We start from the raw sequence: 19,164 nt of genomic DNA, 5'->3' as shown, positions 1-19,164 counted from the left end.
ATTCATTTCTTTATTATCAATTTATCACATAATTAGCGTACTTACTCTTACTTTCCTTGGTTACAAGCAACAACAAGGTGCTTTTTCAAAGTATCAACTCTCATAGACAGACGCTTGTCAGAAAGAATGTTTTTCATCATGGAAAAGGAAAGTTTTACTTCCACTGAAGTGATTGGCGCAAATTTGAAACAAGCTATTTCGGAAGGACACATGCCAGTTAAAACAGAATTTTCACGTTTCAGTACATCACGAATGTTCTTCATTTTTTCAATGTCCACATTAGCACTCAGAACACGTTTACACTTTTCACTAACACTGCTTCCTTTTTCTCCTGGTGCTTGCAGCAGTTGATTTACTGCATCTTTAAAGATCGCCATACATGATACCAGTGAATCATCTCTTTTCTCCAACTTCAAGATTGCTTCCGGTATCACACTATAATGTGCTGTTATAAATGCCAGATCCTTGCTGAGCTCTTCATGGTCCAACAACATTTTTACCTCGTGAACTGCAGCAACTTCGTCTACTGATACAGAATGAAGTACCTCACGTATCTTGTCCAAATTGTTGCTGTAATATATGACTGCTGAGATCCACGTTCCCCATCTGGTGAGAACTGGCTGTGGAGGTAAAGGGAGCTCTGGTGCCACGTCCTTGAAAACCTGGATTTGGGAGGGTGATTTTAGGAACATTTTCTTAGTATTCGAAGCTAACTTATCCACTTGAGGATATAAACTTCTTATCTCTTCAGCAATCCTGTGCAGCTAAAATAGACATGTGAGGTGGAGCATTTTAGGAAAGAGAACTTTCAAGGCTGTAGCTGCTTTTTTCATGTGACAAAAAGTAGGACATCATCATGCCGTATTCCATCCGGCCAGAGTAACATTATTTATGAACAACTGTGCCACTGTGGAACCATTTGCTCTCTCCATCTCTTCCGTCATCAAAAGAAATACTGATGATAGGCAATTTGCTTTGCTTCCATGTTTCCAATGATGACGTTGGCCATGTAACGTCCCATTGCATCCGCAGTTTCATCAATGGAGATCCAGATCTTTTTTTCTGCAACTCTGCTTCAAATCCTCTGCACTCTTCAAAGGAGATATTCAAATACGTTTTTCTTAATGTGGATTCTAACGGAACTTCTTCTTTAGTGTACTTTGGCAGAAATGTCCCGAGGGATTGATCTTCCAGTTTCCAGAATGGAATTCCGAAGTCCAAGAAAGCTTTACATAGATCTAGGGAAAACTGAGATTGCCTGCTGGATGTTGTAACTGCTGTTGATATTAAATTGATCTTAGGGCCAACAATATTTAACCTAGACTTATGTTTAGTTGTTGTGAAATGTTGAGTTATAAAGTACTTTTTCTCATGATTAATAGATTTATCACAGATTTTGCAAAAGAGTACCTATAGCTCCATCAGTAGAAAGTGTATGCGAACTGAATTCGCTAACATAGCCATGTAATTTACTACACAACAATGAAAATTTCGGCATGATAAATAAGTCAGCGTGAACACCCGAGTTGCCTTTAACAAGTTCAACAGTAGACTAACAGCTTCTTTTATGTTTGACCTGTTAGACAGAAGTTATTTCCTCCCTTCCTCTGCATTATCTTAACATTTCAAAATTGGGAATACCAGGTAATTACGCATTGTCACAGCAAAAGGGGTGTGAGGAAGGAGAAGAGGCGTACTTCCTCATCCTCTCTCTTTCCTGGTATTCATTATGCTTGTGCATTCCTTTCAGTACTGAAGGTTCTGCTATTTACAGAGGTTAAATGAATGGGTTGAGAAACTAAGCTTTCGAATGCCTGAAAACAAATAAATGATTTACAGGGAACAATATTCTAAATAGATATTTGTGACGGCAATATGTAATTTAATTTGTGCAACCTTTATTGTCTTCGATGTATGGAAATTCATTATGTGCTTTTTAAAATGTGTGAATCGCAGAAGAAAAATTGCATAATGATCAAAAAAGGAAAAGAAAGGCTTTAAATCTTAAAATAGGCAACAGAAGCTAAACTAGGCAAAAAAGGAAAAATAAAAAGTGTCTCTACACTTCTTAAATGCACAAAAACATATTCATCTCTATCTGATTCTTCAATATATCCAGTCAGATAAAAAAGGCATTTTGCCTAACTTCCGGGCTCTAATTATACATTATATGTGAGCTAAAGGGTGATCGATGTGCGTATCCCTTTTCCCACAATGAGATACGATCCTATGGCCTTATTAAGGTTCCCAACACGTTCCACAATCCTTCCTTAGTTGTTGTTTATTAGATCTGTAAGTTAGCTTACCTCGAGTATCATTGGATATTGCGTATTTAATTAGTCAACCGTCTAATTTTCCGGCCTAGATGTGAAACGCCGCTACATTCATATTTTTCTATTTTCCCTATTTACCTTCTTCTTCTTCTTCTTCTTCTTCTTCTTATTGAGTGTTTACACTCATTTTCCTCATTTTTATTATTCATATTATGATTATTATTTTTCTAATTCCTATTTTATTATTATTATTTTGTAGACACGCTCACTGACTGCTGCTACACATATAATTGAGCAATTTTCCCTGATATTCTGCAGACTCATATAAAATACCATCAACAAATCTCAGAGGTTTGATTTGCTATCCTTGTATTGTGATTCCCTTTCCAAATCCCTCTTTGATTTCCTTTAGTGCTTGTTTTATGCAAGTACTGAAAAGGAGAGCAGACAAACTGCAGCCTTGCCTCATTCCTTTTCGAATTGCTGCTTCTTTTTTCAAAGCCCTCAATTCTTATCGCTGCAGACTAATTTTTATACAGATAATAGATAATTATTCTTTCCCTGTATGTGATCGTGATCACCTTTAGTATCTCAAAAGCAGAACTAAAAACATTATTAAATGTCTTTTCTAGATCTATGAATGCCATGTACATGGGCTTTCTTAATTTGATCCTCTAAAATAAGATGTAAAGTCAAGATTGCTTCATATGATCCTACATTTCTTCTGAAGCCAAAATGATCTCCTAACTCAGCTTCAACTAGTCTTCCATTCTTCTGTATGTAATACATGTTAAAATTTTGCAGACATGAGATCCTAAAGTAATGGTGTGATAGCTTTCACACTTGTGAGCACCTGCTTTCTTGAGAACAAGTGTAACAACTTTCTGACTAAAATCGGATAGCACTTCTCCTGTATCATACAACTTGCACACTAAATGGAACCTTGCCATTCTGGTTTCTCCTACGGCAGTCAGTAATTCTGAGGGTATGTCATGAATTGCAGGTGTCTTGTTTCTATTTAGATCTCTCAAAACTCTGTCAAATTCCGACCACAAAATTGTGCCTCCCATTTCATCAGCAACAACAGTTGATAGAATTGTTTAATATGTTCCTGTCATCTTTCTTTTTTTTTTTTTTTTGCTAGGGGCTTTACGTCGCACCGACGCAGATAGGTCTTATGGCGACGATGGGATAGGAAAGGCCTAGGAGTTGGAAGGAAGCGGCCGTGGCCTTAATTAAGGTACAGCCCCAGCATTTGCCTGGTGTGAAAATGGGAAACCACGGAAAACCATCTTCAGGGCTGCCGATAGTGGGATTCGAACCTACTATCTCCCGGATGCAAGCTCACAGCCGCGCGCCTCTACACGCACGGCCAACTCGCCCGGTTGTCATCTTTCTGCCTTGTCGTCTTTTCCTAGAAGCAGTTTGATGATGATGATGATGATGACGATGCTTGTTGTTTAAAGGTGCCTAACATCTAGGACAACAGACCCTAATGGTATGAAATGAGATGAAATGTAATGACAATTTAAAAGTCCAAAATTCATCCACTGACCAGAATTCAAAACGTGATGATGAAGAATGAATAATGAATATGAATTAAAAATAATCAGCAGATCCAACTTACAATACTGAAAGTTAAAAATAATTCCAAAATCAATCCACTGACTAGAATTCAAAAAGACGACTAACAATGATGATAAACTTAAAACAATCAGTGAATCTGACCCACAATGCCCCACCTTCCCAGAAACTATCCTAAAGCAATTAGTATTACTGACCAAGGGACTGCTCCAAGCACAATCCTGAATCAATGCCACTTGTTGTCTAAAGCGCCCAAAACCCAGGTCAACGGCTCCTCAATAATGGTACTTATCGCTGGTGAAGTAGAACCATGATATTTCTCATGTTGCGGTACTAATCAAAAGTAGCGTAGACTCAAGGTGTTCCACACATTATGGTACTACTCTCAAGTATTGTAAGTCGCATAGGTAACTCATACCTATAAACAGACAAATAGGAAAAGTCCTCTTGAGTTTTAATTACTGCATTGATGGGGTGAAAGTTCCTTTTGGGGATCATTGTAAGTATCTGGGTATTAAAATAAGGAAAGATCTTCACTGAGGTAATCACATAAATGGGATTATAAATAAAGGATACAGATCTGTGCACATGGTTATGAGGGTGTTTAGGGGTTGTAGTAAGGATGTAAAGAAGAGGGCTTATAAGTCTTTGTTAAGACCCCAACTAGAGTATGGTTCCAGTGTATGTTGCAAAGTTTGGGCTGGGAAGAACTGGGGGAAAGGAGACGAGCTGCTCAACTGAGTGGTATGTTTCGAGCTGTCAGCGGAGAAATGGCGTGGAATGACATTAGAAGACGAATAAGTTTGAGTGGCGTCTTTAAAAGTAGGAAAGATCACAATATGAAGATAAATTTGGAATACAAGAGAACAAATTGGGGCAAATATTCATTTATAGGAAGGGGAGTTAGGGATTGGAATAACTTACCAAGGGAGATGTTCAATAAATTTCCAATGTCATTGAAATCATTTAAGAAAAGGTTAGGAAAACAACAGATAGGGAATCGTGCCACCTGGGTGACTGCCCCAAATGCAGATCAGTATTGATTGATTGATTGATTGATTGATTGATTGATTGATTGATATTTCTCATATAATGGCACCACTCAGAGGCAGCGCAAACCCATGGTGTTCCCCACGTAAACGTACTAAACACGGGCACCGGGGTTCCTGTGGTGTTCCTCACATAGTGGGTACTAATCACAGGCAACGCAGACCCACGGCGTCGCTCATATAGTGGTACTAATCACAGGCAATGTCCAGACCCAGGGTGTTTCTCACATAATGGTACTAATCACAGGCAACGTAAGCCCATGGTGTTCCACATATAGTTGAACTAATCACAGGTACTATAAACCCACAGTGAACCACTCTCTGCTGCTACTAATCACAAACCTATTGTGTACCAAACCTAGTGGAATTACTCACAAACAAAGGCAACCCATGGTGTTCCCCGCGTGATGCTTCTAATTTAAAGATAAAAAATTTCATTGTTCCGTATTGAAAAGTATCACAGTTAAATTGAAATAATAAATATGGTAGCTCAACCTATTCAATACAAGTAAATAAGAGATGTAGAGATTACATTCTTATTTAATTAAAAGTGGAAATGGTACCAGTTTCGACCCCAGTCTGGGTCATCATCAGCCGATTATAACTCGAAAAACAATGCATAAGAAAGAAGTTAACGGTCAAGTCCACACAATATCAGTTGAAGAGGTGATATAAAAATGACGGGGGTAGGCACTGTAAAATTCAGACGAAGTGGAATGTAAGTCACTTAAAAGAAGTAATGTGTAATCTTCAGAACATCAGCACGGCACACGCAATGTTTGGCACTGCCTCACAATGTTCACGAAAAGCAGAGAACAGTTAAATGAGCCAGACTGCATACACCGTCAGGCACAAAGTCACAACACAATCCAAATATGAAGATCTAAAGTCATGAAGAAGCCGAAGACGAGCAGCTCAACCGAAGTAACTTGCAAGCTCCAGAAGATCAGCGCAGTGTTTACAACGTCAAGTGCTGTAGTTTCATACGCTGACGGAGATCGAAGGATAGATTAATGATCAAGTATTTGCTTAGTTCACGAAAATGTACCTATATATATATATATATATATATACACTTATAATATGATTCAATATAATTGAATACGTAATTATGATCTTGAAGAATTTTTTTTTCACGTCAACTGTTCTAAAAATCTTCAACATCCATCCACTGACTTGCACTTTCTATCCACTTCATTCTTTAATCACCTGTATTCTTTTCTCTCCTCTTCATTCTTTGCATTCTTGTACTGTATTTTCGTCATTCATCAATCAGGTCCAGTATCTCCTGACTTATCCACTGATTCTTACTTGATCTTTCCTCTTCTTCCTAACATTTCTTCAGAAGCCCTGCTGACCTCATTGGTCACAACTGTCCACTTCCTATATTGTGTTTCCTTCAGCCTTTCCATTTTATCCTTGTGCAACATGTCCCTCGAAACAATCCCTACAACTCTTTCAACTCATCTCGATTCCATCTCCTTGCATTCCTTCTTTTCTTCAATTTCTTCAACTTTAAATGGCATTTCCTGACTAACAAGTTGTGGTCAGAGTCCAAGTCTGCTCCTGGGAAAGTTTTTCAATCCAGCATCTGGTTTCTGAATCTCTGCCTAATCATAATAAAGTTTGATACCTTCCAGTGTCTCCAGGTCTCGTCCACATATACAGCCATTGTTTGCGGTGTATGAACCAAGTATTAACAATGACTAAATTACGACTGGTGCATAATTCAACCAGCCGACTTCCTCTTTCATTCCTTTGTCCCAATCCAAATTCTTCTACTCTATTACCTTCTCTTCCATGGCTTACCACTGCATTCCAGTCTCCCATCACAATTACATTCTCATCACCTTTTACATATTGTATTAAATCTTCTTTCTCTTCACATATTCTTTCAATTTCATCATCATCTGCATTAGTTTGGTGTCTTATCTTGACAACAATAATCCTTCACTATGCTGGTCATAGTAGCCTACCCATTACCCTATTTTTTAATTATTAAACCAACTCCTGTATTTTCCCTGTTTGATTTTGTGTAGATAAATTCTGTAGTCGCCTGACCAAAAATCCTGCTCTTCCTCCCAACATACTTCTCTTAAACCAACTACATCTAACTTTAGTCTATCCATCTTCCTTTCCCTACCACAATGATTCAAACTTCTAAAATTCCACAATTTTATTTACAATATGCTTTATGTCGCACCAACACAGATAGGTCTTATGGCGATGATGGGATAGGAGTGGGAAGGAAGCGGCCGAGGCCTTAATTAAGGTACAGCCCCAGCATTTGCCTGGTGTGAAAATGTGAAACCACAGAAAACCATCTTCAGGGCTGCCGGCAGTCAGGTTTGAACCCACTATCTTCCGGATGCAAGCTCACAGCTCTGCGCCCCTAACCGAAAGCCCAACTTGCCCGGTGTTCCACGATGTGACTCACAGAATGTCAGTATCCATCTTCCTTATGATTGCCCCATTTCATGTAGTCCTTACAAGGAGATCCAAATGGAGGACTATTTTACCTCCAGAATACTTTACCCGGGAGGAAGCCATTATCAGTACATCATTCATACAAAGAGAGCTGCATGTCCTCAGGAGTTAGTTATGGCTGTAGTTTTCCATTATCTTCAACCATGTAGCAGTATCAACACAGCTAAGCCATTATGAGTATTATTATCAGTCAATCATCTAGATTGCCGCTCTTGCAACTTTCGAAAGGCTGCTACCCCACCTTTCAACGAACCATTTGTTAGTCTGGTCTCTCGACAGATACCCAACCAATATGGTTGCACCTCTGGCTCGGCTATCTGCTTCATTGGGACATGTAAGCCTCCCCATCGCAGCAAGGTCACACGGTTCACATATATATCACAGAGTTCCTTTTACAACCCAATGTTTCCAGAATTATTCCATTACTTGAATGATGGATAATCCATTATTTACAAGTATATTACTAAATGATAATTCAAGCAAAATTTTAAAAAATAACTAAAGATCTTCACGATATAGGCCATGGTAAGTAAATAATCATCATAATTGAAAGTTTGATGCTTCCTACTCACCAGCTGCTGCAGCAGTCTTTGATGTAGGCAGGTTAGTGCAGTCACCAATGCCAAATACATTTGGGAATCTCAGGTGCTGAAGAGTATTTTTATTAATTTCCAAAAATCCAGTAGCATCTGAAAGATCCTTATTTGTTTTTAAAACATCTGGGGCTCCTTGTGGTGGGCATACATGGAGCATGGAATACTGAAAGAAAAGAATGCATAGAATACAGCTAAACAACAACACTTTGAATGACTACAGTAGGTAGAGCTAGTATGCTGTAACATTAATGAGGTGGTTTGTAACTTCAGAGGATGGTTTTTGCCTTAAAATAATCACTGTAATTTCTACTCCCAACAAGGCTAAATTGAGCTATTTTGCCACCTTGTGTTATGAGCCAAATACTGCATGTCTGCACAGTATTGTAAATTAAAAACCTGGCTTAGACTAATAACAATGGCAAAAAATTGATAATGATGGCTTAATTAGAAAACCTCATATCTTGCAGTGCTCTTTCTATCCATTATTTCCCTTAAGATAAGGCATGTTGAAAATTTGGTTGAAAATGAAGAAATAATCGCATTTCTCATTTTCTCACTGGTTGAAAATGAATAAATAATTGATTTTTTGAATCTTGATTTTATCATGCTTACATTTTATACTACCATAATCTTGATATTTTATCCTTCAAGCCTTTTAAGGCTGTGACGTCACTATTTAAATGGCTGTGTGCATGTGACGTGCCATGCCTTTTAAGTTACATGCATCATTCACTTCATGCCCTCACCTCGTTCTCGTTTGTTCCATTCACAATCATATTTCACTTTAGAGGGGAAAGGATGTTCTGTAGAATTCTGTAGGTTGGCAGTTCTGTCACTGACTGTCATGTTTTCCTCATCTGGAGGCATTTTTGAGGCTAGTTTACATTAATTTTTTTAACAAGTTGCTTACATCGTACCGACACAGATAGGTCTTATGGCGGCAATGGGACAGAAAAGGGCTAGGAATGGGAAGGAAGCAGCCCTGGCCTTAATTAAGGTACAGCCCCGGCATTTGCCTGGTGTGAAAATGGGAAACCACGGACAACCATCTTCAGAGCTGCTGACATTGAGGTTTGAAATCACTATCTCCTGAATACTGACCGCGCTTAAGCGACTGCAGCTAACGAGCTCGGTCAGTTTACATTCAGTGTTTACATCTGAGTTCATACATGTGTTAAAGTTCTGAGTAGCAATAAAGTGTGATTTTAGTCTTCCTCAGCCTGTTGTAATAAGTGAATATGTATGTTATTATGTATTTATATGTTTATTAGTGTATAGTTCCATGTTTTTAAGTTCAGTGTAAGCTCTAATGTAACTGAGCTTTCATAACTGCACGGTGGTGTTGACATTTTTCTTGTGTACATAGTGAGTTTTAGGATTGAATTAATCTGAACTATGAATAGAATTAGTAATGCCTACAGTAATAAGAGGAGACATGCTTCTAAGAAAGTCAATAAGGCTAGGAATCTGGTGTAGAATCATTGGAAACCTAACTCAGAGGGTGTGGTATAAGAGAAGGTGAATGAATCGCCTATATCTACTGAAACAGTTGATGCACAGAAATCAGTGGAGGATGCCAGTGAATATATATCAATAGCATCCTCAGCTAGCATAAAGAAACTGGAGATGTTCGGTAGTAACAATTTAGGAGAGAGATTCACACCAAGTTCAAGTGTATCAGGTAACGATGCAGATTACATGCTTGTTCATCACAGTGTATGGCAAGAACTGTTTCAAAATATAACATGTTTTGTGTGTAATGCTCAGAGTAGAGTTGTGAACATTATTAAATCTATTGGCTTTGCATCAAAAATTGTTGTGAACTGTAGTGCTTGTGGCCATTGCTATGCAGATACCAGAGGTAGCTCATCATCTTGACCCTCATTTGATTTCAACTGTAGAATGATAGTCAGTTTTAGACACTTGGAAAAAGCATGCAGCACTAGAGAAATATTGTGTGTTAATGGGTACGAACTGTATTAGTGCTTCATCCTACTCTAACCAACTGAAAGAACTTGCTGAGGGAAGTAATTTGGTCAAGGAGCAGGTCCTCAACAGGGCACATAAAGTAATCCGCCAAGCTCACAAAGAGGCAGCTGTGCCATATGATGGGACCTGGCATAAAAGAGGCCACACATCCACCTATGGAATAGGAATTGTTATAGACATTCTTACAGAGTTGATAGTAGATTTCACTGTTCTTTCAAAGTATTGTGGGACCTGTATATCAAAATTAAAGAGTACAGGGGATGTAGAATTTCAGGAATGGTTCAAAAGTCATAAAGAAAGTCGTGACTGAGTTTAATTTTGGTGGGTCATTTAATGCAATGGAGGTACCTGCTACTGATATACAATGGAGAAGGTCAGGGGAACTGTGTGGTATGTGGTACACCAGTATTCTGTGACGGTGATGCAAAAACATTCCTCCACCTTCAGAAAATGTGTGCTTATGGTCCTGAAGTAAATATAGTCAAGGGTGAATGTTTAAACCACATTTACAAGAGGCTTGGGATAGGTTTAAGAAATATTGTTAAAGAATGGAGAGTGAAGGGTGTAAGTCGTGAGGGGTGGAAAGCCCAAGAGATTAACATCAAACTAAGTAATTATTATAGGAATGCAATAAAGAATAATGGGTCTGATGTTCAGGAAATTAATGTACCATTGCATGTCCACTGATGACAACCCACAGCACAAGAAATATCCTAATGGGGAATCATCATGGTGCTTTTGATGATGATGATGCTTGTTTAAAGGGGCCTAACATCGAGGTCATCGGCCCCTAATGGTACGAAATGAAATAACAAAAAGTTCAAATTCATCCACTGACTAAAATAAAATAAAAAATGTCATGAAGAATGAAGGGATGGACATGAACCACAAAAAACACCAGTGGATCAGACTCAAAAAAAGATCATAAATAATAGAATTACTGACCAAGGGACCACTTATAAAGCACAATGATGCTTGATGTCTACAGGGGTGAAAAATCCACGACTAAGGCCCTACAGAATGATACACGTCGCAAGTAAAGTAGAACCAAGGTATTTGTCATGTTGGGGTACTAATCAAAAGTAGCGAAGACTCACGGTGTTCCACACAAGATGGTACTACTCACAAGTATTGTACTTCATACAGGTAACGCAGACCTATGGTGTTTCTCACACAATGGCGCCACTCATAGCCAACGCAAACCAATGAGTTTCCTCACCTAGGTGTACTAGTCACGGGTGCCGGTCCCACAGGTCCCATGGTGTTCCTCACATAGTGGGTACTAATCACAGGCAACGCAGACCCACGGTGTCGCTCATATAGTGATACAACTCACAGGCAACGCCCAGACCCGCGGTGTTGCTTACATGGGTACGACGCACGGGTACTGGAAAACCCCCAGGCCAGGCTCTATACTGCTACTAATCACAAACCTATTTCGTACCTAATATAGTGGTACCACTCGCAAGTACAGGCAACCTATGGTGTTCCCCGCATGATGGTACGAATCAAAAGTAGTTTCATGGTTCTAATTCAATCATCCCTTGGTCGCCCCTTTTAGTCGCCTCTCACGACAGGCAGGGGATACCGTGGGTGGATTATTTGTCTGCGTCCCCCTCCCGCAGGGGGTAAAGAGACAGAGAAAAGAAGAAGAAAGAAGGGATCCGTCACTTCGAAAGATGAAGTAACGGACGAAGAAAGGCAAGGGCCACGAAGGGCGTGAAAATAAAAGACTCCCTAGGCCTCGAATGCTCTAATACCGTCGGGGTCAGAAAAAAAAAAACAAGAGTTGACAGGATAGATGAAAGTGAGGAGCCTGGCATAAGTAAGTGGAAGCAATTCCAAGACTCAGCTAAGGGCCCCCTGGTCGCCAATCCACACTCCCAAGTTGAGAGCCCCTTGGGCCCCTTTTAGTCGCCTCTTACAACAGGCAGGGGATACCGTGGGTGTATTCTTCATCTGCATCCCACACCTACAAGGGGCATGGTGCTTTTACAATCGTGCTTTGTCGGAGGGTGAAATCCCAAACATGATAAAACAACCACGAAAACAGTGTTGTCTGACCTGTAGTTATGAAGATGATACCAGTGTACCAAAGGCTTGCATCTGATGAGATTCTGGGAAGGTGTACCAGGGGACAGACTCAGAATGCCAATGAAAGTTTTACACAGTGTGATATGGAGTTAATGTCCCAAACAAACTTTCATTTCTAAGAAAAACTGGAGGTTGCAGTGATCTCAGCAGTGAGTGAGTTTAATATGGGGTGTTCTGTATCAACAAAGTTGAAAGAAACAATAAAGGGACAAACAATTTCTGAAAAAAGTGTGCTGTTAGGGACAGGAGTCATGTGCACCACAATGTAGAATCAAGTAAAATATTTTAAAAAGTAACAAGAAAGAAGCTAAGACTGACCACAATCACCCAGGAAGGAAGGAAACTGGTATCTGAAGGTCAAACATATGCAGCAGGCAGCTTCTGAAGTGTTAACAGGCTGAAAAATGAATGATCTTTTGGGATGTACAATATCTTAGACTGCATTTACTCAGAAATGTTATTTTAGATGCTTGGAAATTTTCAGATTACTCCACATGATGCAGTATTTGGTCAGTTGGCTTCATATTTTTTCCTTCTTCTTCTTCTTCCTCCAGATTCTCTCTGGGTAGGGAAGTGTGCCAAAGCCCTACCGAGGCTTCAGTACACTAGTCATCATATAGGCTTTTATTACGATGGGTTTGCCACTATCAAAGGCATTTTAGAGCTACAGCCAAACGAAACTTGTAAGCCGCTCCTAACATGGAGAACAGGCGCCTTTTGTAGCTGCTCCTCTGGAGTACAGACGCTACAGTTGATATGAGGTTTCAGTGGCATTTCCTCCACTGAGGGCCCATTTCCCTTCTACAAGGACTCCTCCGCCCTTAGCCGGTGGTCCTTATAGTGGGTCAGGCTATTTACCGCCGCCCAACACTCGGCGTGGAGACACTGGCTGTACGGTTTACTTCATTACCATAGCAGATTAACTGGCCAGACATAACAATATTTTTTTTCTTATATGCAAAAATATATAAAGAAAATCTTGACATATGCTTTTTATTTAAATCTTGATAGATTTTAAAATATTTTGATTTGGATTTTGTGTCTGCATTATATTTTAAGAAAAAAGTGTGTTATTTTTAAACTTAATTCTGGGTCATCTACTTGTTCAATTTCAAATATCATATGTAAATCTTTTAATCCATTATAGTAAAACCTACTATAAAAAAATTAATTAAAAAAATAAAAATTCGCATCATGTGGAGCAATTTTAATTAACTGTAATTATCAAAATTAAATTGTTGATATCTTTGTAAGGCCTAATGTTGCAATTCTGAAAATTTGAATGCTGGTGTTTTCATGCAGAATATGCATGTGATCATTATTTCAACTTCCTAGTATGAAATCTGTAGGATTTCCACATTTCATGGATGCCTTGCCTTTAGACTGGTCACGCCTCCCAGCCACATACGTATATGTAGTCCGTCAGAACAATTTTCGCTGTGTTCATTTTCCTATACTAATGTGTAAAGGAAAATGAACCTTAAATACATTATACTGTAGGAGTGCTTAAATATGTCATGCAAACTTACATTCCTATAGTACGGTATGGCAAGGTTGATTTTTCTTTACATATCGGCATAGGAAAATGAACCCAACGAAAATTGTTCTGATGGACTACATATCCATATGTGACTGGGAGGCAGGACTAGTCTTAACGGAAATAATGGATAGGAAGAGCACTGGGAGATATGAGGTTTTCTAATCAGGCCATTGATTTACCAGGTGGTTCACCTGCCCCTTGTGATCTAGTTTTATGGAACCCACCACGTTTACCACAATTCTGAAATACATCGGTTCCTCTCCCTAAACCGGGGTAATATAGCAAGATGTGTGGTATAGACTAGAAAACAGCAGAAATTGTGAGCTCCACTATTAACTGATTACGAGTACCCCGAATGAACCCGTAAAACTAGCGTGGATACGAAGAACATGTACCTTACAACAGGAGTTACACACACAGACCAGGAAAAGATATTGTATAGGCTGGGAACTGCCTGCTGCATGTCATGCCTCGCAACATCTCTCTTGGCAGGGGCATGGTCGGAGATCTGAAAGTGAACAGTGCTTGAAGGTTGCCTGGGATGTGGCAAGGTTGCATACTTAATGTTTCCACAGACTTATTTATTTATTTGGCCCTGAAAAGGATCATTGGTATGGTGGCATATGGTATGGAGCTTGGTTGGAAGAGGCTTGGAAACATGTGATAGGATTTCAGTTACGTACATCATTTAATGCAGCACCTGCTCAAATTGATGATCTCCGTGGTCGATACAGAACTGCATGCAATGCTGTAAGGACTGCCTGGTACAATGCAACATATCCGGCTTAATGGATCAGTATGCTTCGGTGATGAGCTGTCTAAGGTGACCAAGATTGGCCAGCTCCTGTGCTTATGCAAGTTGTTGTATATGGCCTCAAAGAAATAAATCCAGGGGCGTAAGATCAGGTTATCTAGCGGGCGAGGGGACATATTCTTCACTTCCTACCCACTTACCAGGACACGTTGCATGGAGATGGTTCTGGATGACCACTACCACATGCAGTGGAGCTTCGGCATGTTGAAACCACAAACCACATCCTACAGTAATCAAGGAGTGGCATATATTCCAAGAACAGTGGTAGTTCATCTTGGAGAAACCGCAGATTGTGTTCTCCAGTCAAAGGTCCCTCAAAAACATGGGATCCAATAGGGTGATCACCCACAATACCACACCATGCATTCATGCCCCACTGTATCGGAAAAACTGCCCCAATGTACCCAATGGGATTATCTACACTCTAGTAATGCATATTATGGCGATTAATAGTTCCATTGTTATGGAATCGTGCTTCGTCTGTAAATAAGATGGTTGCTAAAAATGGCAGGATCAGTGTCCACAAGCTGTAGGATTCAATGACAGAACGTCATCCGGGCTTCGAAATCTTGATCATGGAGCTCCTGGAAGTGCTGATGGTACCGGTGAAACCCCTGGGTATGCAATATCTGCATAACATACACCCAGCTGATGTTCATCTCCTGTGCAATGGCCTGTGTGCTAGTGTGAGGGTTATGCTGGATAATGTCCAAGACAACCCCTGTTCATTGTGAGCAGACATCAAGGGATGATCTCAAACAGGCCGTGTTGTTCCCAGGGACGCAGTAGCCCACAGACATCTTTCCACACTCTGAAATGCCATACCTGTCGATTTTCGTCTAACCGGATAGGGTTCTTGATACAGAAGTTATGCGTGGTATGCATTCTTTCTAGCTTCTCCATAGATGAGTAACGTATCCACATACTCGTTTCTGGAATACATCATGAGGTAGTGAATAAGCTCTGTGTTGTATTGTGACTTTTCTCGAAGGATGGGAGTTTGCGCCGCTACATACCTACCTGCCATCGCATGTTATCGTTCCAATGGCGCACACTTTGCCCTATCTGTGGTCTATGAAGCTTGGAACATGTACGACATAGCTAACTGGTTGCCTGTGTCCTAGCCACAGACCATCACCTCCTCATACTCGTCCAACTCAGCTGCAAATCCTATGCCACGATACATACGGCCCCTTACAGGGCAAATAAACAAATCAGTCTGTGGAAGCTATCAGGTATGCAACCTTACCATATCCCAGGCAACTGGCGGGGGGAAAAAAAAAATTGCATGGGATTCGAACCTTCGAGCACTGTCCACTATCATGTCTCCCACCGTGCCCTTGACATGCAGCGCGCATTTCCCAGCTCCTTGTCTGTGTGTGCACCTCCTGTTGTAAGGTGCACGTTCTTCATATCTGTGTTTGTTGTACGGGTTCATTCAAGGTACCCATAATGAATTAATAGTGGCACTTACGATTTCTACTCTTCTGGCCCATAACCACACATCACATTATACTACCCCAGTTTAGGGAGAGGGATTGACATATTTCAGAATCGTAGTGAAAGCGGTTGGATGCATGAAACTAGATCGCAAGGGGCTGATGGACAACCGGTATATTATGAGAAGTAGTATTTCAGTGAGGAAAAATTTGGTAAATATTAAAATACTAGTTACACATCAAAAATTTACAAAACAAGCCCATAAATTTATAATTGTCATTCTACTAAGGCAGTGATTAATCATACCTGACAGTTCAGTGAAACCTTGTTAGTGTATTCCACATTAACACGTTTTCCCGATTTGCACATCATAAATTCAAAGTCTCGATTTTCATCATATTAAATCTATATAAAAATACCTCACTTATCGTGAGGATGGAGTTTGCGCCGCTACATACCTACCTGCCATCGCATGTTATCGTGGCATATCGCCTGACAGGAATGTCAGACGGATTGCTGAACAAACGGAAGTTGACTCACACACCATATTTCACACAACTTGTCTAAAAAAGTGTCAGGTTCTGATAGCTAAGGTACACCTCTGGCAACTAACAAAACTTGGCAATGTCTTCACGAATTTTCGCTATTACCGCTTAGTACGATCATATTTTTCCTAGCCCTGAAAATGTTATTTGTCATCCCTTGTGAAAGAAACATGTTTTCAACTCAGGTCATAGCCGTTCACAGTTTTGTGATTACGGGAAAGTGGCTTGAATTCCTGAACTCCACAGGGTAAGTTACACCTTCGGGGAGAGCAAGCCATTAGCCTCAGGAATGTTCAGTTTTGCTTGTTGGTTAGCAGCGGGATTGCCGACTAACACAGTGAGCCTGTTTGTGCTTGTATTTTGCATTCCATTCAGAAGTCACTGTCTGCTGACAGTGGGGTTTGAACCTACTATCTCCTGGATATAAGCTCGCAGTTGCGCGCCAATTACTTCTTAGTAATTTTGACTAAGACAGGCTTACATACTAGTTACCCCACAATTCTCACGCTCTCAATTCAAAGATGATCTCAAGTACCAAAGTGTTGGCTTCTTCATCAGGCAAATTGGCTGGAGTTTTCAATACGCACAGTAAGTTGATGAGGTGCAGGGGTCTGTTGACAACTAAGCATGTTTGTTCTATTACAACTGAAATCCAATTGCTGCAAAGGAAATAATATCCTCCTCCTCCCACCATATCCCTCGTCGGACATTTGAGTGATACCCTCACCCTATTCAATACAATATGAAGTGAGGGAGAGTTTCCACCTCAATGGCATGAGGGAACTGTAATACCTATTACCAGTTCAGATAAAGATACAAAGTTTCCGAATAGACATACACCAATAGGCCTAAGAAATGGCCAATGTATGCCATCCAAAAGGATGGTAAACTGACGACTTGAGCAGCCCTTGGAAGAGAGAGGTCTCCTGACTAACTACCAATGTAGTTTTTGTTCTCATTGGCATGCCACCGATCATATCGATAGACTTGAGAGCACTATTCAGGAGGCCTTTTTTTGGAAGGAACACTTAGCAGCTGTGTTTTATTTTCTTTGACCTTGGAAAGCCTTATGACATAATCTGGCAGTATGGGATTATCTCCACCCTACATTTGCCGATGTTTATTGAGAAATTCGTGTCCCTCCATTCATTCCAAGTTCAAGTAGGGAGTACCACAAGGATCTGTATTGGAAGTCACACTGTTTGCAATTGCCATCAATGGCATAGCTGCCACTGCTCAGCCCAGTCCTTCCATTGCTTTAAGTAGAAAATTAGCTCTATATTTCACCTGCAGAAAGATGGGTTACCAAGAGACAGCTACAGCAAGCTATTAACTGTGTCGACAGAGGGAGACGCAACAAAATAGTGATTTTCAGAGGTGAAGACCTCAATTGTACTCTTCTGTTGACATCTGCCTATGCATCCTGAACCAGAGTTCCACTTGTGAAAGAGTGTCCTACCAATGGTGGTATACACCTTCATATCTCTGGGTCTCCATTTTGATAGAAAACTGACGTGGCAACCCCAAAATTCATCAGTTGAAGGTAGCCTGCAGCATGAAAGGACTTAACATGCTTAAGTTTCTATCCAGCACTCCAGCACTTTGTAAGAGACAAACCATGGAGTTTGTTACCTTTTTGCACGGCTATGGTTCTATCCCATATTGTCTATAGCAGTCTGGTGTATGGTTCAGAATCAAGAACTGTGCTGAACCTTTTAGATAGTACACACCATTATGGAGTTAGGCTGGCAAACGGAGCTTTTCGCATTAGCCCAATTCCCAGCCTACTCGCTGAATCGGAAGTTCCACCTTTACAAAAAGGACGGCAGCAGATATTTCTCATACATATTGCCAACATTTGTGAAATGTTCCAATATCTAAGCTATCAATGGACACTTTAATACCCAATACCACCAGAGGTATGAAAACAAGCCAAATTCCACACGACTGTGTCATGAGTTGGATGTGTCTATTGGCAGTTGTCTTGAGCAGATCCCTAGCAAGATCTATGCCATGGACCTGAGGTGAAAACAGATGTCTCTGTTCATCGAAGGTGTTTCCATGACTTCGTTCACCAGTACCTGGTTGCACGACATGTTTCTGCGGATGGTTTGAAGATAGGAAAGGATGTTGGATGCTTGTTCATCTCCGATGATGTCAGCACCAAGATCTCGCTTCCTAGTGTCTGTAGCATGTGTACTGCGCAGTTCTTTGCCATCTCAAAAACTCTGCAGTTTACACTGAATCACGAATGAGGCCACGACTCTTGTGTACCGACTTGTTAAATACTCTGCTGTCTATAGATACAAGTTTAACTCACCATCCACTGGTGCAGTAAATTCATAATCTTGAAGATCGGTTATGCCATGGTGGCACCAGAATCATCTTCATGTGGCTTCCAGATTGCAGGGAACAAGCTTACAGATCAAACTGCACAAGAAGCAGTGCTTTTACCACCCAGTCCTATGATCATACCTGCTATGGATATTTGTACCCTGCTACATTGAGCCATCTTGGTGTACTAGAAACTGGAATGACTAGAGAGCAATTAACGAAACAACTGCTGTGTGGCAATTCTCTTTCTGGCCTTCAAGGAGAGAGGCCATAGTTTTGTGCAGTCTGAGGATAAGGCATGAAGGCATGGAAGATCTATTCTCTCTTACCTTCTGAAGAGGGAAGAACCCTCCAGTGCGTTCTTGTGGTTCCAAATTCACTGTGGTCCACATCCTCACAGGGTATGCCAATCTTTCTGA

At 40.4% G+C, this 19,164-nt stretch overlaps 1 protein-coding gene across 4 annotated transcripts in view; it reads right to left on the bottom strand.

The window, feature by feature from the left end:
* Sqor (Sulfide quinone oxidoreductase) overlaps positions 1-19,164 on the bottom strand; it is a 274,946-nt gene that overhangs the window by 46,633 nt on the left and 209,149 nt on the right. For all 4 annotated transcript variants that reach the window (XM_067147202.2, XM_067147203.2, XM_067147205.2 and 1 more), the window contains one exon: positions 7,966-8,152. In XM_067147202.2, the coding sequence (XP_067003303.2) occupies positions 7,966-8,152 (187 nt within the window). The remainder of the gene's footprint in view (positions 1-7,965; positions 8,153-19,164) is intronic.

The sequence above is a fragment of the Anabrus simplex genome, chromosome 5 (genome assembly GCF_040414725.1).
Source record: "Anabrus simplex isolate iqAnaSimp1 chromosome 5, ASM4041472v1, whole genome shotgun sequence".
Taxonomy (NCBI): Eukaryota; Metazoa; Arthropoda; class Insecta; order Orthoptera; family Tettigoniidae; genus Anabrus; species Anabrus simplex.
Note: the sequence above shows the minus strand (reverse complement) of the source record. Positions and strands in the feature narration are given on the sequence as shown.